General features: G+C 42.1%; 1 protein-coding gene across 1 annotated transcript; it reads right to left on the bottom strand.

The window, feature by feature from the left end:
• Positions 1–6,867: 6,867 nt before the first annotated feature.
• On the bottom strand, positions 6,868–21,698 carry hivep3a (HIVEP zinc finger 3a). Its single transcript, XM_069681780.1, has 6 exons — positions 17,737–21,698; positions 16,496–16,671; positions 13,234–13,379; positions 13,073–13,147; positions 11,673–12,295; positions 6,868–8,212 (listed from the first exon to the last, which is right to left on the bottom strand). Exons 1-6 carry the CDS (start codon positions 21,592–21,594, stop codon positions 7,670–7,672), a joined length of 5,421 nt encoding a protein of 1,806 aa, XP_069537881.1. The 5' UTR covers positions 21,595–21,698; the 3' UTR covers positions 6,868–7,669.
• Positions 21,699–23,384: the final 1,686 nt, after the last annotated feature.

Genomic DNA, 23,384 nt, shown 5'->3' on the forward strand with positions numbered 1-23,384 from the left:
GTTTCCCACTTCCGGCTGCTGCTGGGGGGCGACAGAGGAATGTGAGGCAGCAACATGACAAACACGCAGCGGAGCCATGGGTGCAGAATCATTTACAATTCCTCTAAGATGACGGTTATGTTCACTGTGACACAATAACACACAAACAAGTTTAAACAATCAGGACTGAGTGAATAAGTGGGGTTCCAAGGCTGTTATGCAATTGGAAATCCTCAATCGGGACAAGAATCAGCAAAATATTTGCGTCAGTACAGGACGCAATGTATCTGGATCTCCTTTACTGATCAAATCTGTTCAGTGAAATGAAACACATTCAATCAGATCAGAGATTAGTCACATGATCATGAATGTAACACATGAAACATTACACATAACTTCTTATTCAAAAATAATTACCGCTTCTGGGTATTTACTTAAAATCTTTGGTAGAATATGCGTGCAATTTCTGGGGGTACCGTCTGTGTTGTGTGCTGTAGTGGCGGATGGTTATTCCCCTTTCAGACACAATGGGGCTCATTTACGAACAGTGCGTACGCACGAATCTGTGCTTGAACTGTGCGTACGCACGTTTGACGCACAAATCTGGGATTCATCAATTTGTTCTTACCTAAATTTCTTCGTACTCTGCGAACAAATGTAGAACTCCCTCAGACCATGCGTACACACAAATGATGAAGGAAATGTCCTAGGAGATGTTAACACACACCCTTTTAACTAAATGCATACTCTATTAAAACTTCATTTATTGAAAAAAAAGGCTTTAATAGACAACAATAATTGAATTTACTAATGTATGGACCAAACGTAAATGCCATGTCATCCTCATAATTTGTCATATAATATAATATCTTCAATTATAGCAGTTGAATTAGTTTATTAAGTTTACAATAGAGTAGACCATATGAAAATGTTCATATTGAAATGTAACACTTTTGGCCTTTATTACATTGTTTATTGGCTTTTCTGGAAGATATTGCTGCCCGTGCACGCTCTGGAACAGTGTGCCTTTTCTGGCATCCACCTCTGCAACAATTGTTTCAATTTCTGCTGATGTGAAATTTTTCTTTTCACCTTTTGAGGCCATCTTTCACGTTCTTTCAGCTTCTCCGTAACACCGCACTCTTCATGTGGCACCAAACAGATGTCCTTATATAGAGACATAGAGGCGTGGCAGTATGCTGATTGCAGATCGCGGACACGCGCCTGTCAATTTACAATGGTTCTGATTTACTAACATACATACGGTGGAGAGAACAAAATTGGCCGGTACGCACGTGTCATTAATCCGACGGTGATTTTGCCCAAGTACTTATTTTTTGCGGAGAGTAAGAACATTTCTGCGCAGATATTAGTGAATGAGGCCCAGTGTGACAGAGGAACCATTGGCTCTACCCACTTTCATCCCATATTACTTTCGTACCGATTCTCCCCTGTGTTCTGGATGCTACTGTAGAGAGTAGGATTATATTATCGGACTTGGGTAACAGTTAGCCAAACTTCTTCACTAACATATATGGTATTATGTTTATCAAACACATTTGTTGGTCCTCATCTTCAAAGCTTTGTCAAAGTTAAACGTGCAAACATTAAAAGGATAAATGTAGAGCCTTGCTTGTTGTAGTACGTACAAAGAACAAAGTGTCAAAACAAGGTCATTGGAACAAAGTAATACCTTTAATAATACCAGGGTTTAGTAGCTCTACACTGCAGCAGAAGAACAATGTTGTTTCATTTATTTCCATATCTTCTATCAGCTGGTGAGGATGCTGCTTTTTGTAATCTGTTTTTCAAAGCTTTTTTTTTTATTCTATTTTTTTGGTCTTTCATGCCTTTATGTAGAGGACAGTGGATAGTTTTGGAAACAGGCGAAGAAAGTGGGGATGGCACTGCACATTTTAGAGTGGCCTTTTATTGTGGCCATCCTAAGGCACACCTGTGCAATAATCATGCTGTCTAATCAGCATCTTGATATGCCACACCTGTGAGATGGATGGATTATCTGGGCAAAGGAGAAGTGCTCACTAACACAGATTAAGACAAATTTGTGAACAATATTTGAGAGAAATAGGCCTTTTGTGTACAGAGAAAAAGTCTTAGATCTTTGAGTTCAGCTCATGAAAAATGGGAGCAAAAACAAAAGTGTTGCGTTTATATTTTTGTTCAGTGTATTTCTAAGTCTGAGATATCAGGATCTTAACGCTACAACTTTTCTCACAAAAACTTTAAGTGTCAACAAACCTTTTGCAAAATAAAGAGAAAAAGCTAATTTGGGTTTATCTGGTTTCACTACTTAATAAACTAAATCTAAGAGAGTTAGATTTTTTTTAACAGCGTTAAGTTTAGAGGGTTAAGCTAACTTAAACACATATCAGATAGCAGGACCTACCCATCTTGGCTGTGATTTAGATCATGACCACTGTCAGTGTAGAAGCCATTTTAGTCAATGGTAATTTAATTTAAAGATTTTGATATTCTGGTAAAAAGAATTAAAATAGTTTAGTACAGAAGTAAGAATATCATTTTATGGGATATATTTGATTTAAAAGAAATAGGGATTGTTTGTTATGTTGATTTATTTGAATATAGATTTGGTGAATATTTTGGTTATGGGTGGAGTTAAGTAATTATATGGGGCAGGATGCACATGTGGGGGGAATCATCTTCTTTGTTCTGTGTGGAGAGAGTAGGAGCGTCACGCCAAATGTTTTTGGACGTGATTAGAGATTGTTTGGAGTTATTCTTTTGTTCTGGTATCAAAACGGAAATTGTGGACCTTTTCGAATTTCAAATAAACGGAAAGTGAATTCAACGGATCCGTGAGTATCATGAGTTATTTAAAGGATCAAAGTGGACACGCGTCAAATATGCAACGAGATAAGCTCTTACTATCTTAAGTGACATTTTTTAACGCATATAAGAAATTGGCCACTACAGTCAGGAATGTGACACCACGTCAGAGAAAAATGTGAAGAGGACAGGAAGTAAACCTGGCCACCGCTGATGGAGTCTGAGGTAAGAGAAGAGCATTAAACTGTGACTCACACAGACACACAAACACGGCCCTGTAATGAGGTGAGGAATATGGGCGAGGTAGATGGAGGCTTTGATAACATCACAGCCAGCATGTCAAATACACAGCATACACACAGACTGAAACAGCACTGAGAGTGAATCTATAGTTTATAGGGTCTCTGACTCATGTTTCTGTATAGATATGATGAATAAGAAATGTTATGTCGTCCATTTAATGTCTTTTCTATAGAAATCTATCAGTGATATGGCAACATAAAGCAGTTAATGCTAACATCTCAAAGTGAAATTAATTCGTGAACTTCATCACAAACATTTTTTAATAAGGAAAACATTTGATGATACATTCAAAGCTCAATCAAAAAGCATTTTGTTCTTGAAGACGTTTCACCTCTTATCCAAAAGGCTTCTTCAGTTCTAAACTGAGTGAACCTCAGTTCTTCAGAGGGTGGACGGAGCTAGAAATATAAGCCTCTGTAGGTCATTAGCATGCTAATAAAGGGTGAGTGGTTAACCCAGGCTGTTGACCTAATGGCAACGGGCCTTTCGGATGAGAGGTGAAACGTCTTCAAGAACTTCAACCAAGTCCAGTTGCCTTTTGGACTTAGCTTAGAATTACCATGACCTGGATGACTGAGAAGCTTCACAGACATTTGATGATATATTTTTTTGTAAAATACGAAAACAGAATCTCATAAATACATTAAATGAAACAGAGCGACCCCCTCTGAGAGGGACACATCCATCTCAAGATTCAAGCTGTTTACTGTCACTCTGGTTATACAAGTACAATCGTGTGAAATAGTTATGCGGGGAGGCTCCAAATGATGTTTCTGCATTAACCACATCTTTTATTGTCTTTGTACTTTAACCATAGTGTATTTGCTTTTATAAAATGTCCTCTTTGAGCTCCCTTAGCCAGACATCTATTTTATTGTAAAGATGGCACTTTAAGTAGAAGTAAACAGAACACATTCATTCATTCTCTCAGTTTTGCTGACATAAAGAAGTCAAGGACGGGTGTTGCTGTGACTGATGTGAGTTACTGTGGGACTGTCGGGTCATCGTGCTGATTCAGATCCCGTTTGGTTTCTACGGTTTCTCCCTGACGTACTGATGTACTTTGAACTCTTTCACTTTCCTCAAGAAAATTCCCCTGAAATGTTTCCCATCATGAATTATCACATTACACCTCCGCTTCTTGGGAATCTTATCATGGCTGTAAACACTTTATAATATTTGGTTAACATTAACAGCAGGTGTTATCACATCATCATCCTTAAGTTATTTCTGTTACTGTGGAGACGCTGGTGTCAAACACGTACGGCTACTGCAGACAAAAGAAGGAAAATGTTAGAACAAGTGAATCATAAGTAGATATTAAAAACATATTTTCTTTCTCCACACCTCTGTTGACCTTAGTTATTATCTGATGACTTAAAAAATAATAACTATAACAACAAACATAAAAGACCCCCCTCCCTCTTCCCCTTGTAGTCACACTGACTATTTCTGCTCCTGTATGTGTGTCACCTCCTCTGCAGGAGAGGCTTTCGGTATTTGGGCCACTACCTTCACTGTGTGATGTCATCCCTTTCTGTACACAGGCAGCGTGAGTCAAGACGGCCTTAAAGTTGCTTTCTCCTGCCACCTAGTGGTTACATGTGACACCTTCAGCTCAGGGAAACAAAGACGAGCTGCCTTGAGGAGACAACGACACAGAGGAGAAACGGATGTTCAGTGTCAAATACTAAGGGGAAAAAAACAATCAACAGAGGCCATAAAGTAATATGAATATAAAGGAAATAGGTGTTTCCATTCTAAGAAGAGGAATTTCAAAATAAAGTGCAATCACAGCCACAAGATGGCGCCACTTTCATCACCACATATCTACAGGTCTCAAGACAAAATTGTTATTTATTTATTATTATTATTTAAAAGCTACTTAGAATACAAAAAATTGCAAAAATATTGTGTCTAGACATTATAGAAGAAAATACTTTACAGTAAGAAAAGAGACAGAAAAATAAAGTTCTGTAAACTAAAGTAAGAGAAGCACAACTTCTAATCCGGCTGTTACATTAGAAATTCAGAGAAAATGGAGCTGTTATTATTTACTGAAAAAGGTTTTTAAAATACCACAAGTGTGTGTTACATTGTAGGTTCTTTAAATAGTCAGTAAAACTACTATGGCTCTGTCACTTCTCGGTTTACCTTCACCTTGTTCCTGTTATAAGAGGCAGGGCCAGAGCAGTAACAGCTAAAAGTAATGTAGTAACCAAATACTAGCTGCAGTATGTCATAACTGGTGTGAATGTTTCAGAAGCATATAGCGAAACCCTGTTTGGACAGTAAATATTGACTATATTTCAAATATAACCCACTGGCATCAAAACAAAGACTTTGCAGTGTTATGTAAGAGGCCTAAAAAGAGGCCAAAAAAAATGAAGGATAAGCTGCATAAGAATGAGCACCATAAATGTAATGCCATTAACCTTCTTTGTGTTTCAATCTTCAATCCCAGAAAAACATGAGAAAACAGGAGCAAATTGGGGACAACACGCAGTAAAGGGCCGACAGTGGGAGTGGAACTCGGGGCCGCTGCATCGAGGACTATAGCCTCTGTATAGGGACGTGCGATTTAACCACTGAGCTTAACCAGTGCCCCATTCCCATACATTTCCATACTTCAATTTGCATTTGAATAGTTTTGTGTTCTACTGAAAAAGACGAGAATTAAAACTCAAAAACCATGTTGCTTTTAAGCATGATGTCAGGACTCACATTTTTAAAGGTGGTTTTCCTCGCTTTTAAACAGCCATTGATTTCTATTCATTTTTATCCTTTAAAGTGATAATCGCCGAATGAGGTAACACAATGGTGATTGGGCCTATGGCCCACTGATGAAAGCCTTTGCATTTGCAGTATTACAGACTGGGTGTCTGTGGTGCCTTTCACGAAAAAAATCACAAGCGGCGCCCAGTTAGTGACACGTTTTCCATCACTCAGTGGTTGGTCTGCCAGAGAGGGTAGGCGGAGCTAAGCGACTGCTTTTCCGGTCTCTGCAAGTGTTGCGAGTAAACAGTAATCTACTATGGCTGAACAAACAAAGAAAAGATGGATGACTACAGATACAACTTCAACAATAAGTGAAAATCCAAAGAAAAAGAAACAAACTCGACACTCAGATGAAGGCAAACAGTCTGAAAAGGAAAGCGAACATCAGCAGAAAATCAAGAGCTACAACCGGAGCCAACCGTGGACGTCACACATCCAACACTGTTTGGATATCTGGGAAGTGTGCTCCCGCAGCTACCTTTTATCGCCGAAGGTGCCGGCAAAGAGAATGAAACTGAGATCTTCGAGATTACAACTTTAACTTAACAGCCATTTAGTCAGATGCATTACTTGTCTTTCTTTTTTTTGGGCCTTTTATGCCTTCATTTGAGAGAGAGGACAGTGGACAGACAGAGAGTGGGGATGACACGCGGCCTCTATACACGGGAGTCGCGATGTAACCACTGAGCTAAACCGGCGCCCCATTTCGGTGCATTTCTCTTCTTCAATTTGCATTTGAACAATCCTGTGTTCTCACTTCCAAAACAGCCATTTGATTTCTATTTGTTTTTATATTCTAATTTGCATTAAAAAACACTTGTGTTAGACTGGAAATGAATATCAATACCAAACTCAAAAACCAGGTTTCACATTTTTTAGATGTGGTTCTTACCTTCCATTGATTTCCATTTATTCTGTACTTCAATTTGCATTAGAAAAATTGTGTTTCACTGGGAAAGAAGAGCGAAAACAAACTCAAAAACCACACAAGCGACACGGTTTTAATATAAATCTGTAAAAATGAGAAGTTTAATGGTAAACATGAAAATGACAGAGTGATTGTATCATTTATAAAAGCACCAACACAAAAATACATGTATCTGTATATGAAAAAAACGGCACCGTAGCTACCATGTACGTGAAACAGGTTTCCTCTGGATATCAAATTTTTTGTCAGTGCACTGCAAATGTCTTGATCTGAAACTTCTCTTCCTAAAGACATTAGAAAAGGAGGTGATCGTAACCCTGCTTCTTTGAACACAAACAAAGACGACAACAACAACAGAAACAAAACGGACAAATAATATTCATCACAGCCTGTAAAAATGACGTTTTAAACCACAATCTCGACATAAAATTGCACTTCAAAATACTGGTCGGGGTGAATAAATATGTGTAGTACCTTTCTATATCCATTTTGGTAATACAGTACATTAACACAGCAATAGTATATTAGAGCTGTCGAAGGGGTTAGGAGGGAAACTGATTAAAACTTTGTCTATTTTCATTCCAGCTGCTCTTGCATATAGTACAGAACTTGCATAATAGCACATAAATAAATTAACACCGATGACATCAAACAAGAGGGTAAAAAAAGACTTACAAAACATACTGCATATCTAACATAGTGTCTATATATATTATTCATATAATTACATAACAGCGTCATTCAGAAGCGGTGCTCAAGTGCTCTTGTCTTTCTCCTCTGTCTCTAAACCTGTGCTGCGTTTTAACAACAGACTCTGGTTTTTAGATTTCCTTTCTTTTGCACTGTCCCTTCAGACTCTCCCTCCTATCAGAGTTATGTCTGGGAGGAAGGAGCCTTTTTTTGGCCTTGGGTGGTCTTGGGGTAAACACACCTGTCTGTGAAATGTGCGTATGTGTCTACCTCCGGATGCCTCGTCTCTGTCCCGGCACTCTTCGGTTGTTGGACGTTGAAGCATCCTTGACTCTTTCTGGGTAGTAAAGTGTCCGACAGGCTGCTCCTGGACGTTCCCTCTAATGCCTCGGGGTCCGGCGGGATGGCTAGACTGCTGGGCGACGTCTCTTTGAGAGTATCCTGTCGCTGCAGCAGAGAAAACCTCCCCTTCGGAGCGTCGCTTAGTCTCCAGGATGTCCCTGTCCCTGCAGGGTTTGCTGTGGCTGCTGGGGGGCTGCTCACCAGGCTGTACAAAGGGAGGGGGGACCTGGGCTGAATCATGTGAATCCCCCCGATGGGAATGAGGAGGCTCGGGGCCCTGCTCGGCTGCTGGGAGTGCAGAGGGAGGTGACTCAGGAGGTTGTGGGCTCCCCGAGGCCGCGTGGGATGCAGGGTGATGTGGGTCAGACCGACCTCATCCACAGACTACAGCAAAATGAGACAGAATGAAACTTGAATGGAAAGTAGGTCACTATCAGCACAGAGAACAGGATGCAGTCAACTAAAAGACAGAACTTAAGGTGTTATTCATAAATGTACATTAAAGTGCTGTGGCAAACAAAGATGCCGTTGAATCCATAGTAATGACTCAAAGATTTCTTGACCTTGGTGCTGAGAAAACTTTTGAAGGCAAAGTTCTGCAGAGGTGTAATGACAGACATTTTTCCAAACAGGTTAACAAGCCTTTTAAGCTTCTGAAGCAGTGGTAGTACATGCATTTAAAAGTACTAATATAAAGAATATTAGGAATGATGATGTGGTTATAATCTTATCTTTTTTCTGACAAGTCAGATATTTTCCACCCAGTACATGCTTCTGCGAGGTGTGGCAATTTGTACGCAGCTGAAGTGATAACCTCGAAGATTTTCATTTAAATAACTGTTGGTGTCTGTGGCGAATTTCACAGAAAATATCACAAGCGGCGCCCAGTTAGTGACGCGTTTTCCATCAGCCAGCAGTGGTCGGTCTGCCAGAGAGGGTAGGCGGAGCCAAGCGGCTGCTTTTCCGGTCTCTGCAAGTGTTGCAAGTAAATAGTAATCTACTAGGGCTGAACAAACAAAGAAAAGATGGATGACTACAGATACAACTTAAAAAATAAGTAAAAATCCAAACAAAAAGAAACAAACTCGACGCTCAGATGAAGCAAACAGTCTAAAAAGGAAAGCGACCGTCAGCGAGGAAAATAAAGAGTTACAACCGGAGCCAACCGTGGACGTCACACATGCAGCACTGTCTGGATATCTGGGAAGTGTGCTCCTGCAATTACCGTTTATCGCCATAGATGGCGCCAAAGAGAAACTGAGATCTTTGAGATTACTTTAAAGAGCATCTTAACAGACTTTGAACATGTTGTTTTGCATTTACCTCCTCCCAAAGATTGTTTTTAAGAAGTTGACGTAGCATCTGGGTCTGAAAAGTGAAGCAAATGTTGCCTTAAACCTGCATTCTTCAGCAGGAGGACACTCTACTGCTTGCAAGACAAGTGTCTGATTGTTTGGAAGCAGATATATTACCTCAGTAAATATAATCCTAATGAGCTTATGGTCTCAATCTCTAGTTTTAAGATTTCTCCAACACAGCATGATGTTCATCTTTAAATAGATGATAAAGAAAGGTGTGCTGCTTTCGGGCTTGGCTACTACTTGTGATTGACAAGTTGCTAACACAGCAACCTGTGAAGTTAGATAGAGGCGTGAAGATGCATCACCACCTCCTCTTCCCAGCTCTGGCAATGGCAAAAACTCAAGCCTTCAAAACATCTGCTAACCAATAGGTGAATTCATAGTGGCTACATCCACTGTATAAAGGCCTTGCTGCTGTGATGCACATACAGGCAGCATGCTATGACACCACTATTGGTGTGGTGACAGTTGCAGCAAAACTTTTGAGAACTCAAAACCACACCCAGCTGCTGGGTGAAACAAGTAAAACACAAATTTCTTTAGGTTGCCGATTGGTTACTCTTTAAAGACTTCATTATGAGGCGACCTGCCTGAGAACCAGTGGGACCGCAGGCAGGCAACAAGAACCTCCTGTCGAGGAACTGAGGTCGGATCCAAATACCTGCACTCACAGGCTCTTGCAGACTCGCTGAAGTAACAAGCACTTTCCTGAAAAGTGAGTGAGTTGGCTGTGGATGCAAACTTCAAAAGACTTTGCTCAAAAGATGAACCATTTTCGTAGTAATATGAAGTACTAAACATGTAATTTTAAAGGCTATAATATTACATTTCTTTGTTATGTTTTTTCTTTCATTTATAATGTAATAATTGTAATGTTTGATGTTTTACACACAAAGTAATGAGATACTGTAGTTTGCTAACATGAGCTACTGCCGATGTAATTGTTGTGAATTCTGCTTTTCATCTGTATGAGAAAGATGTGTTATTTCTTCTTTCAAAAGTTATGCAGTCTTGATGTAAAAAAATGACAAAAGGAAATTTCAACATGCCTCCTCCATTTTAGAGTAGACATGTCAGTAAGCTGATTTTTAGATCAACAGCCGGAACATTTGGTTGTTAGAGGATACCACAATGCACAGTGGCTGGTACATGTTGTTTTCAGATCTGTTAGGAAGACAACAAAAGCAAACAACTTTCAAAATGCTTGTTTTTTTTATAGAGTTCGTATCGCCCGTATCTGACGAAGCCTTGAGATGTAAGGAAAATCTTAACGCTAATCAGCTTTCACAAAACCGTGCTCGAGTAGAAAACATTTAAATGCCTGACGCAGTGCCCAGCATGAATTTGTGTCTATTCATGATATGCATTAGTCTGACTCATAGACTGTATAAAAACATGGACGACGTGACAGCTCCCTTAAAGTAAAGCCAAACCCTCTCTATCGCCCCCTGCTGACTGCTGCAGTATCGCTCATAAAGCCTGCCTCCTCCATGTTAACAGATGGGACATGAGTCAAACTATAAAATCAAAATCAAATCAAAAGTTATTTGATGCTATAAAAAGGGGGTGTGCAGAGTAGAGGATGAACGGCGAAAGGAGAAATAACTAAAACAATCACTACAGTCATTGAAGTTTCCATATCTGAGAACGTCTCTATTGCACAACTCTGGCTCCAAATGACGTCACCATCGCAAGACGGCAGTGCCTATCACAGGGGCTATTTTGGCTCCAATTTCATACAATGAGCGCATGCATAGAGTTACTGACTGAAACGAGTGAGTGCAGATGTTTAAACCAACCCTGTTGTGAATTAGTATCTACTCCTCTGAGACCTATATTAGGGTAAGAAGAATGTGGTGAGGTTACACCGAAACATAACCACAAGGGTTGAGTGGACATGCTTTTTTTATTTTATTAGTGTGAACCGAGAGATTCATCCACGTTGTTTTCATCGTCGACATGTGGTTCAAATCTTTGGTATTTAACGATCGGCCTGCTTCTCATTTTATCAGCGGCTGCCCAGAGAAAACATGAAGTGTCTATTTGGGAGCTCTCCTGCATTATTTTAGGGTTCAGAGCTGCAGGCTCGGTTTGAGTGATATAAAACAAGAGAGTTGCCTTTCCTTCCTTTTCCAATAAATGTACGACTTTAAAATAACCTCATATGTACCAGCCTATCTATATTTGTTCTACGTGTTGACTTACTGGGATTCGACTGAGCCACACAAGATTAGCTTTGTGAACCAAAAGCTGATTTATTTAAAACTGTAGGCTAAGCTAACATAGGTGGATGGAGTCACAGGTGAGACAGGGCTGCGGTTTGAACAAAAGCCACCTTTTTGACCAACGTTAATTATACACACGACAAAAACAGAGCATCATGACAGAATCAGACTGAGATAAAAACAACGGTTGCATTTATGTAAGATGTAGAAACCGTTATGTCACCTTGTTTTGTTGCAGCAAAAGCTTAAGTGACTCACCAGTCTTGCTGTAGACGGTCGGTCTCTTGGGGGAATACAAGCGTGACATCGAGCAGAGGTGTTTGTCAAGGAACCTCGAGGCCCAGAGGACTCAGATCCATGGGACTGGACTATTACAGGAGAAAGACCTCCAACAGGGGAGACTGGTCTCAGAGTGGAGGAGGAGACATGACAACTGGACGGGGAGAGCGAGGAAGATGGAACAGGGGACAGGCGAGGCCTGGGTGAGGGGCTGAGGGGTGGGGACGACTCCCTCCGTGAGATCAGGGATTGAGAACCCGGAGAATACGGGCCACCAGAGGACGTCGATGCTGAAGCATCAATGTGTCTACGGGCGAACAGGGCCCTCCTGGCACTGGCTGAGCTCTTCTGGGTAGAATCCTTTGGGGGAGGCGGGGCGGATTGGCGGGGTTCAGGCTCCATCAGCTGCCCTCCTGGATGAGGTTTCTCTCTCTCAGAAGAAGCAGCGTGAGATATTTCAGCTGCCTCTGACTTGTTGTCTTCCTCACCCCTGCTATCCTTGTTCTTTGCAGTGTCGTCTTCATCATGTCCACTTTTGCCTGGATCAGAGTACTGAGGATCTTTTCGTGTGACTGGAGGGATTAAGGGTTCTTCACAGACTCCTAAGAGGAAAAAAAGTTGATTCATAACACATTTGCTTGTTTATCTTTCTCTTAAATATCCCCTCCAGTGAAAATCAAGTGTTTAACCTTGTAAACATCTCCATCAGGGACAACATAAGTCATCTCCATGGCTGGGCCTGTCTGCTTTTAAACTGCAGTGTACCAAGGACAGGCTGAACAACACGTTTTCAGATTGGCAGGTTTGAGATGTCACAAATCTAAGGAGCCAATCCTGTTAATGGACGGGGTGACGCTATACATATCATTATGTGTAACCTATGGCAACCACTCTGGCGATCATAATTTTGGCAAACTCACTAACGTTAACGTTGCTGCTACTAATGACTACATTTCAAGCTAGCTAAGCTTCAACAAGTTGCCACTAAACAATGGCAGAGACGTGTTTTGTTTTCGGCTGTAATTTTACGAAAGGAGAAACGTAGCACATAGTGGGCGGGGCCTGTGCAGATGCAGGAATGTTTAATGGGGGAGAAGGAGGAGATGCTTTGGGAGGATTTTTACAAGGTAATTAAACGTATTTTGCAGAAAGATACATATCAAACCCAATTTATTATTTCAAGCAGAGCATTTTATATGTCTTAAAACATGTGGTTTACCACCACCGTGATTTAAAAGATGTAAGAATTAAAAAAATACAAGCCACAACAGACAAAAAATATTGGCACATTTAAACAAAAATACCAGCAGTGTCATTTTCTCAGTAGTATAAAAAGACACTTGTCTACAACATTTATAAAATTGAATATCAAAGTATACCTTCATCTGTGCTATCAGGGCAACAACAGCTTTCTTTTCCATGTGCCTCGGATCTCAGGTGTTCGGTGAGGCTTCCTGTAAAATACAAAAGAAAGGCTGGACTCATTCTGGATGCACGGTGAATAGAGACATCGCAAACATTTTCCCTGGTTGTTCCTTACCTTTAGCTTTGATAGAAACATTACAGAGTTTGCAGGTGTATGGTGATGTTTCTGTGATGCAAAGGGTGCACTTTTCCGGCACACAATCCTCACATTGGCTCTTCCCTCCACCTCCGCCATGACTGGAAGCATGCTTCTCGTTTGATCTGTGGGTGTGAGGAGAGCGAGAGGTTTCAGTTTCATCCTCAGAGCGTTGCCCTGTCACTTGTCTATTGATGCTGCGCCTCTCAGGATGATGGTCACAATCAATATGAGTGTAACTGGAGCTGACAGACAGGCTGCAGGCCCTGTAGCACCTGTAAGCAGCTTTTTCAGTGCTCGTATTTATCCAGTGTGAGTGCACTATCTGTTTGGTCTCTGCTACACAGGGAGCTCACACTGTGGCAGCTGGGCCCGGGGTCCACCCCTCCACGTACACTGAGGGTCCCTTAGCGAGGCGCCCACTTCAGTTTAAACAGAGAAGCTTTCATAAGCCAAAACCAGTCCCCCCTCCTCACCCCACCCCACTGCCTTATAACCCCATCACGGCTCACACCACCTCCAAGTCTAAACAAGGGGGAGCCTACGATGCGGCCCAAGGTCCGGGGGTTTGCTGCAGCCAGCCAATAAAAACAGGCGAGAGAGGGAGGGAAACCCTGGCCCTGACCAGCTGCTGCTTCAAATAAGCAGAAAAAACACAGAAAATGAAAACACATTCCTACAACAAACAATCGTTCTGATTATAATCGGCTGCTTTTTCTGCTATTTTCACTTCAAGCTTCACGGCTGGCTAAACTGGGCAGGTATCATAAATGGTGGCTTTAACAGTCTTGAAAAACTTTCAGGTTAATGAAAGCGGAACACTTTGCCCTCATACTCTGCACTTTAAAGCAGCCTGTATTCACACCAAAGACTTAAGTCTAGGTGCCCTTGCCTTCCCCCATGCCAACAATGTTCTACAACGCTGCTGCATCAGTTCTATCTTTTTGTCCCTCAGACACAGTGTTCAGACAGAGAAGGAGAGAGCGAGCAGGCGTGAGGATGACTCACTCCTTTAGGAAGGCTGTGATAAGCGTCAACATGAGTCACAACAGGGATTTGTTCACAGACACACTCCCAAACCAAAAAGAGACACACAGATGGCACCTCTCTGCACTCTCCTGCGTCGCATCGCAGCAGTGTTTATTTCGGATGGGTATCAGAAGTACAGAGTGTGTCTGGTTTAATCTCACAGCAAATTCATTTAAGAAATAACAGAAACTTCTCAAACTCAAACTGCATTTTAACTCATTTTGAAGAAAAGATGAGAGCCAGTTATTGTTGTTATTTTAACATTTGTTCTCTCGCTTTTGTTTCACCTCATACAAGCCACATTTTTTCTAATAACAAACAAGCCAGATATAATCCACTTCAAACTGTCCTGAACTAGGCAGCTGGGACAAAACGCAGAGTGGCATTTCCTCCATTGGGTCCATTATTTGTTATATCAGCACACCTTTGGGTGTGTTATTGTGCCAATTCCATTGTCACTTTTTTAAACCAATTTGTTCACAGTTTTAATTCAACATGAGGTCCCTGTCACTCACAGTCATTATTGGGTGGAGAGGCATTAAGCAGAATTGCTGTTGCTGTGGTTCTTTTAAATATGCTATTTTAAATACCGTATTTTATATTGTGTATTGTAAACTATTGTAAACTGGACAGTCATTAAACTGTAGGTTGGATGTTTGTTGAAGGTGTCCTGTGAAACCATTGTCAATGCCAATGATCTATTCAGACTTTTGGCCCTTTAATAGTAAGATAACAAGACATAAACTCAAATCCCATATTGTTCAGGCTCTATTAGAAATAATTCCAGAGGGATCTAAAATTCAGTTTTCAACTGGGAACCTCATACTCCTAAAGCCCAGTTAACCCCAAAGTCAAGGCTAGGAATTTCAAAAACCAAATCTCAAGTAATTTGAGGCAAATTTTAAGTATGACACCTGATTTTCAGCGATTAAGCTGCAGTCAAATGAAAGTAACAAAAAAAAAATTGTATCAAAAGACTTTGGAAGATATCATCTTTAATCGGCCTCAGTGCCGTACGAAGCTTCAACATCATGCAGCCATTGCCGTTTTACATTGGACCAAGCAACGCCGGCAGAAAGCCGCCCCAGTGTGTGTTTTTACATAGTGCTCTAACGTTGCGGAAGCAAAACGTGCATGAGGTGCTTCATGAGCGCTTGCTTCAAACACACACACACACACAGCGCTGTTCCGCCCCGTCAGCTCTGCTGTTTACACAGACGCCATTTTACCTCTGTTACTACCTCCGATGCCCGCCCAGAGGCGGAACAACTTCGCCCCACCATTCCGCCTCTGTGCGTTTTACATAGAAGATGGAACGTAACAGAGGCGTAATAATCCCACCTTGAACCAGCAGTGTATAAGGGGCTTTAGTTTGTCTAGCACAGACTGCTTAAGCCTCATATGAGCATTAGATAGACTTAAGGATATATTTTGGCACAAGATGATAACTGTGGATTTTGTTCCCCATCACATCCATTTAAAGTGAATAAGGAATGGATCTTTAAACAGCCAGTTTAAGCAGGAGAAAAGATCACAGCAAGCGTAACTTGTTTCAGTGTTGATATGGGCATCTGAGTGTTGTTTTAAGATTTGTCCTGTCTCTCTTCAGCTGCTTTATCCAATAAAGGCAAAGGCCAACAATTACTGAACAAAAAAGATTTTAAAATAAAGTAATATAATCATTTACCAAACTAAGCACCAATGCATACATTTTCAAATACTAGTTACGTGTTCGCTCAGCATAGTTTTAGACCCAAGCACTTTTTCAATCAAGTTTTTCCTTTTTTCTGCAGTTCTTTGCAATTTGACAGGCTCCCTTTAAAGGTGAAAGGTAAATGTTCGTATGTACAGTACCATACATTTTCGAGTCATTCCATTGGTGCCAGTGTAAGGGCTTTAAGGGAATGAAATGTGCTGTAGCCCCATTTGCTCTGGTGGTTGGTGTAAACGAATCTCTGCAGGCGCAAAGGAAGCAAGGTAGTTTCCTGGCTTCAGCACCTCAACAGACGGGCTCTGTTGGTGCAGACAGCCAACCCTCGGCCCCTTCAACATGGTGGACAGACAACAGTTTCCACAAAATGCCTCATTGTGTGACGCAAGCCATAAATAGTAAGCAATCAGGTACATCAGCTTTTACACTGATGGATACAGACAATTATTTTTGTTCTTAAGTATCTTACACGGTACTGAAATGTCATGAGTTCAAACTCACCCCCTCTCAGAGATCCAAACGTCGGGAGGTTTTCTATTTCTGGAGCACGAGGGCACTTCCTTCACCTTTTTCTCTTCGTCCTTCTCCTCTTTTCTGTATGAGCTGTTGTCACCTGCTGACTGCTGTTCCCTCCCTTTTCCCTCCTGGTCTCTGCAGTATGACTGGCTGTTGTAGACCTACACTCGAAAGAGACATGGGCAAATTCACCAACTCTGCTCCAGCATGCCCAGGGAGAGAAAAATTGGGAATTCTCATTGAACGTTGTGTTTGAAAGCAATTGTTAAAGAACATAAATCTTTGTATTGGTCGTCCTAGTAAAGATTCTTACACTCATCAACATAAACTTTGGGCCGGCAAAGTTAGAACAAAGTATCTTTCCAACCCTTTTGTGGATAGAGGCTACCATAAGAATGCCCCAACCTACGCCGTGCCTTCTGTAAACAGTCCATTGGTGGGAAAAAGCAAAGAGAAAACCCATGCCAGGGAAATCCCTGAATAAATTTAACCAGAATTTTGGGTTGTGATTCCTTAACTTTGGGCACCAATCATCTAAATGATATATCTTTCTTAACTTTAATGCTGCCTCAGTTCCCTGAGGCAGGCCAGTGCCAGTTTCTTGATTTGTTAGCATGGTCAGGCTAGGCCCAGCTCAGTACCAGGATATATTGGATGGACACCAACTACTGGAAGTCTGTTTCTGCTCTAGATGGCCTATTTACCTGCCTCTGGTGGGGGCAGTTTTCAGTCATACATCCACTGCAAGCTGGCTTGTAGTGGTATAACTCAAAATAAACATATTTTGCCTGGATTTAATTGCAATGTAAGGGACAATTACATGTAGAAATGTCTACATCATGATGCAAATGTATAAAAATGTATCTTTGCCATAATGTTTGAATAAAAGCAAACACATTTTAAAATACTTGTTTTCGGAATGAAGGTTGGAGTGACTGATTTCTGAAGCAATCTCAGGACATCAGGAAAGTTTCCTTTGTTTAACTCACAAAAAATAAAAAAATGTTGCTTATTTACATGTTTCGCATTGCATAGCGCCATTTTGCATCACCAGGCATTGACTTTCTCTGTGTGGAAATTTTTTTTTTTGCGTTTTTGTCACACCTTCTGTGTACCTCTACATTTAGGAAGGTCTAATAAAAGTGGAATATCACTTGTTGTAGGTTTAAATAAAATGCTATCTTTCAAATTTAAAGAGTTGTAATCAGTGTTAGTGTTGCAATTACCTCAGCGGAGTATGGTCTTTTGTTGTCCTCTTGCTCCATTGACTCAGTCGTCCTGCCTGACATGGGTGATGTAGTGTAGATGGAAGGACTGAGCCTCTGTTTACTGTGCAGCAGAGAGAGAGCCGTCTTGCTGGAGAGGCCAGGTGGGTTGGGGTCATAGCTGCTAGTGGACCATGATGAATACACTGAAGGCTTCTGTTCATCCAAAGTAGACGGGTTTGGTTTAACGTAGTTCAAATAACACCAGCTATTACAGGTGCTGGACAGCAGACTTGGGAATGAGGGTCCAACATTCGTGATTGGAGGACAAACACGAGGTAGACATGATGGAATTTCCCCTTTAAGTTCCTGATTGCATGTGTCCACTAATGCCTTGTCAACAAATCCCACCTCCCTCTCCTCTTCTTCTTTTACCCGTTTCTGCTGCTGCTGTGACTCAGGTAGGATCTCTATACTGTTTGAAGGGGAAAGCATGCGCTTATTGCCCCCTGAGCCCGATACCCTCAGGCCATCGTCAGACCACAATTGAAGGTCTGTACTTATATTCCTATTGTCTCTGTATTCAGCTGTTCGGATTCCCATATTGTGTGAAATAGCATCAACCTTCTCCTGGCATCTAGGGGATGTGGACTGAGACAATGTGGTATAAATGGAACATGCTAGGGTGAGGGTGTCTGTTTGGAGACGCACTGCTACTGCTGGAGACGTGACTGGCCTCAATAATTCCAGACTGGAAGTTATGTGAGGGGCAGAGTGCTGGATGTGGGAGTGACTCACTCGAACTTCTGAATAATCATCATGAAGTAAAGGAATCTCTAGCTTCAGCCCTGTAGACAAGGGGAGGTAGCGAGCTCTAGCTGCCCCAGATGGTCCATGTGTAGGAAAGGGTTGTGATGCCTGAGGAGGGGGCTGCCCTGTATGGATGTTTTGGGCCTCTTCTTTTACAGGGTCTACAGATGGGCAGTGGGTAAGAGAGTGTTCTGTGCTGCCTCTTAAATTAATATTTTGACTAAGTTTCCATTGCGAGAACATCTCTTTGCATTGTAATCTTTCTTGATTATGCAACACTGTGTCACCTGATAAAGGAGAAGTAGGGGACCTACTGCAGTACACAGGAGTTGGGCTTGTTTGAGAGGATGTTCTAGGGATAACATGTTCAGGACTACGGCTCGTTTTGGTAAACTTCTCCTCCTCCTCCTCATCTGGATCTCTGACAGCAGTGTGTCTCATAAGAAGACATTTTCTTCTTTCCCTCCAGCCAACAGCAGAGCGCTCAGGAGACAGACAACTGTAGTCAAAAGACTTGCTGCGGGTCTCCGCCATTACTATACTGGGTTGTGGGTCATGAGGTGCCTGCTCAGATGCTGAGCGCCTCATTTCTCTGTGCTGATGCACCCCAGGAACTGTCAGCATATGAGCAGCTCTTGATCTCCTCAGTGGTGTCGACGTTGCTATTTCCACATCTTGTCTATTTGACTCTTCAAAGGATGTGGAACGACTGGATGCATAGGATGCACTACTATCCTGACTGGGGCTGTGAGGCAGGGATATGGAGTCAAAACTGGATTCCCCAGAGGACTGGGCAACCTCAGCTAAACGTAAGCGCTTCTTCTTTGGCGGAAGCTTTTCAATAGGAAGCTGGGCCAGAGAGGGGCTTCTCTGTGGCCATTGAAATTCATCGGGTTTCTCTGACTGTTTTACTTGGGGGGTTGCCTCTGTTGTCGTCGTCCCTGTGTTCATATTGGAATCCTCTGTGACCAGTATTTCTGGAACCTGCACACTGTGTTGGCGAACCAGTTTTCGGGTTGTTAGTTTTGTCGATGGCTGTTGGAGTTGTGTATGAGGAACCAGTTGATATTCCTCGCGAGCTGGAGAGTTTTTTGCTGCATCAGTGTCCTGATTCTCATTGCACACCGAATCTAGTTTTTCAAATGAACTAGTGTGTTGAATTACAGAACAGGTCTGCAGTGTTGGTCTTCTGGGGCAGTCATAAGCTACATTGCTTTCATCTTTACATTGTCCTAACAAAAGGGCAGGAGAGGGTAATGAAGGAGAAGAGGGGTCATCGAATTCAAAACTCTCCTCTTTCCTTCTCTTGCGCATTGCTGAAGCTCCTGCTCTGACTGAATGGTTAATTAACTGAGAGCACTCCATTTGACTAATAACAACCTCATTTCTGGGATGATGGACTAAGCACAGGCTTTGCTTGTGTCTCCTATAACCTTCCCAATCTTTGCATCCAGTGCCACAGGCCTCACACTCATATGGCTGTGGATGACTTTGCTTGTGGTCAGGCACAGTGGTAACGCTGTCTGGGTAAAATGAATGAGGGCCCTCGTGTTCCTCTTTTGTAAGTTCAGCACCAAGTGGGATTTCAATAGCTGGCTGCCGTCTAAGCATCCCATAACGACGGGATGCATGCGGTCTTTCATCAAAGGACTGACTTGGGCACAATTTACTTGGGCCACCACTGGAGGCATCAAAAGTACTTGCTGCAGAGGGCATTGAATGACTTCTCACCAGAGAGGCGCTGGATGTTTGGCCAGCTGGATGCTCCACATTAAGGGATGGATGATGAAATTTTTCACATGGAACTCCCATGGTGATGGAGCCACTGTTTTTATAGCCCAGATCTCCAGCTTTAGGGCTATGAAGAAGAGGTTCCTTAATAGACGAACTCTTTTGGGACTCTGAACTATTCTTTCTTGACAGTGAGAATCTCCTCGGTTTTACGCTGTCAATTTTACTTGTGTCCACCACTGCCTCATTGATAGTGATGAGTTTGGTGATATGGTCAATGACCTGCTTCTTCGGGACTGTGAATGGGATGTTTTTGTCCTCCTGACCAGAGGGCTGCTGGTTATGGTGCCGAGACATCCTCTGTAGGTGTCCGAGACGTCCATACTTGCCGAGGATGATCTCTGCATAGCTTTTGGCACTTGTGTTTGGGGGGCTGTCCTGTGACTGCTCAGTACTCTCAGAGCGAGAGAAATAGCCAGATTCTGTGCTACCTTTACTCGCTAAAATAAGAGACGAGGTCTTTTCATCAGCCGAGTCCCGAGGACCATGTTTTCCTCTGCTTAGACGCAGAGCTAGTCTCTTTTTCACTGCGTAGGAGTCATCATTTCCTCCAGTGCTATCTTTGGCCCTGTCTGTTTCATAACTCTTGAGTGAGGCTACACTGCCTTGTCTTTCTGTATGGGAAGATGCTGATGATAGCTGTTTGGCTTCATCTTCTGACTCAGTGACTTGCTCCTCTAAAGATCTTGGCTCCCCAAGTGCCAGACCCGCCTTAACCCTGTGTGTGTGTGATTTGCGGTGTTTGTACAGGTTGCTCTTGGTCTTAAAAGAGAAGCCACATGGGGCACAGGGATATGGTCTTTCACCTGTGTGGGAGCGAATATGTTTCTGAAGGACACTAGGCTTCGCACATGCACGACCACAGTAAGTGCAGACATATTTGCCTGGTCTTTGAGGCTTACGCTCACGTTTCTGTTTTGGGGTGCCCTCCTGAGTTTCTGGATTAGACTGGGAGGGGCCACCTGCTGAGGATGGTTGGGCCTCTGATGATGAACTAGAAACTGTAGTGGCTTTTGTTGCCTCATGTTTAGGTTCCGGCACTGTATCCGAGTCAATGCTCTGCCGCTGGTGTCGGAGACGTTTACGTTCAGGATGCTGTCTTCTAGACTGTTTGGTTTGCTGAAGTGTTCCATGCGGCTTTTGGGAGCCAGTTTGCTGTTGCTGACTGGGCTTGGAGGGAGACTTAGACTGGGAGCCTCGGGGAGGAGACTCTGGTTGACGATGCTCTTGACCTCCGGACTGCTCCCCAGTCGTCAGGCAACTATGCAAGGCCTCCATAAAATGGAAGAACAGCCTCAAGTAGAAAAGTGGGATGTGTCTGCCAATGCCAGGCTACAGAGTTCAAGCCAAATCATTAACTGGATAGTTGGTTTAATGGGAATGAATTCTATCAAAATATATCCACTTTAGCTGACTGTCATGATTCATGGTAGTTGTCACTTGTATGCTTCAACTTTAATGGTTGACAGCAGAATGATGCCATCAAATGTAGAACCTTGTTATCAAAGAGTGCAGCTGTGATATGTCATGTACTGTGGAGGAAGTCCTCTGCCTTGCTGACCTTAAGTATCCCATCATGAAGCACTCAGACAGTCCTGCTGCCACACACTCTGATGACGAGTTGACTCTGCGGGGTATTCTTCTTCAATCTTCAAAAAACAAAGATCTGTAAGGACAAACAACTCATTATTTAGGATAGTACATATATTTGAACTATAGACACATATAACCTCCCAACCCTCCGCTCGCTTAATATGGATATTTATGTTTCATGTGTTACATAATCCCTGTATGTGTCATATTCAGCTTTCGCTCCCCTCTGGCTGTTGAATGCTTTAAAGCAGAATGGTTTATGTAATATTTTGTATAAAAATATACCAGCATGCAGCAGGTAAAAATGATTCTGCTAGCATTCCCAGAGATAGAGCGGCAATTTGTCCAATGACTGTAAAAGGAACACTGCAATAACAGCATAACTTGAATTTGTCGTGCTCTTCAATGACTTCTAATCAACCACGCAATCTTATTACAAAACTGTGAACCACAGTATCTTTCTGTTGGACAGCATTACATATCCCACCCACTCTCAGATCATGATTTGTCTCTTCCTGCTGCAAGACAGAACAAAAAAAAAATCTCTCCCAAAGAAGAGTTTGTCATTTACACAAAGGAATACGAGATCCTCCCAGTTGAGGAGGGAGTTACTCATTAAAATGTGTTGCCATAGAAGCACCTTTGTCTTTTTTTGGTCTCAATAAAATTGCTAAGCTTGAAGTTTTCTCTGCATAATTAATTGCACAGGGATTAAATAAGGGACAGTGGCATGTGAACCTGGCAGTGTCTCAACCAAACACTGCATAAGATGTGGATGGAGCCTTGTGGTTTAATATTGACGCCAATGCAGTCCTTTATTACCTTTATAAACATTTACCTTATGAGTTTACGGTTCAAATCTTCTTCAATACAGCATTATGTGTATTTTGTATATTATTGTCCCATTTGGAGTAAAACAGATGATTAAGCAGGGCTACAAATGATTGAGAAGTTGCCATCAGGGTGACCTGTCAACCAGGATGGAGGGGTACCACTGTATATCCACTGGTTCTCAGTACTGGCAAGAATCTGGCAATGCAGTAAATATCACAATACAAGGGTAACAATTCAATATATTGCAATACTGTCTACAGTATATATAGCAATGTTTCAGACTAATTTTAGGAAAACTTTAATAGACTTAAGAACACACCATCATTGTCCTGTAGTGTTTTCCCGTTTACCCTACAGATTTTTCTCTGTGAGCTTTCCATCCATTATATCCATGTTTCTGACTGAGTGGCCTCACTGTAACTGTACTTTTCAAAGCATCTTTACTACATAAAAAAAGTCACCAACGCTTAGGCCAGACAGGGGTCAACTTCGGCCTGCTGGGATACAGGCTTGTAAAACAATGGCGGAGAAGCTTATAAAAAAAAGAAATCCATACAGTATCAGAAAACATCATATTGTGATGTACTCCATTGTATCAATATGTTTTTACACCCTCAACATCAACACTCCAATCCAAACAT

The sequence above is a fragment of the Semicossyphus pulcher genome, unplaced genomic scaffold (assembly GCF_022749685.1).
Source record: "Semicossyphus pulcher isolate SPU_LCO1_2020_fin unplaced genomic scaffold, fSemPul1.0.p SCAF_5, whole genome shotgun sequence".
Classification (NCBI taxonomy): Eukaryota; Metazoa; Chordata; class Actinopteri; order Labriformes; family Labridae; genus Semicossyphus; species Semicossyphus pulcher.

Excerpts from the sequence above, each read along its gene's own strand:
- hivep3a (XM_069681780.1), bottom strand. The coding sequence starts at position 21,594 with ATGGAGGCCTTGCATAGTTGCCTGACGACTGGGGAGCAGTCCGGAGGT. Across the intron at positions 13,148-13,233 it reads TGTTTCTATCAAAGCTAAAG|GAAGCCTCACCGAACACCTG; the intron begins GTAAGGAACAAC and ends TGTATTTTACAG. Across the intron at positions 8,213-11,672 it reads GACCGTCTACAGCAAGACTG|TCTGTGGATGAGGTCGGTCT; the intron begins GTGAGTCACTTA and ends ATTTTGCTGTAG.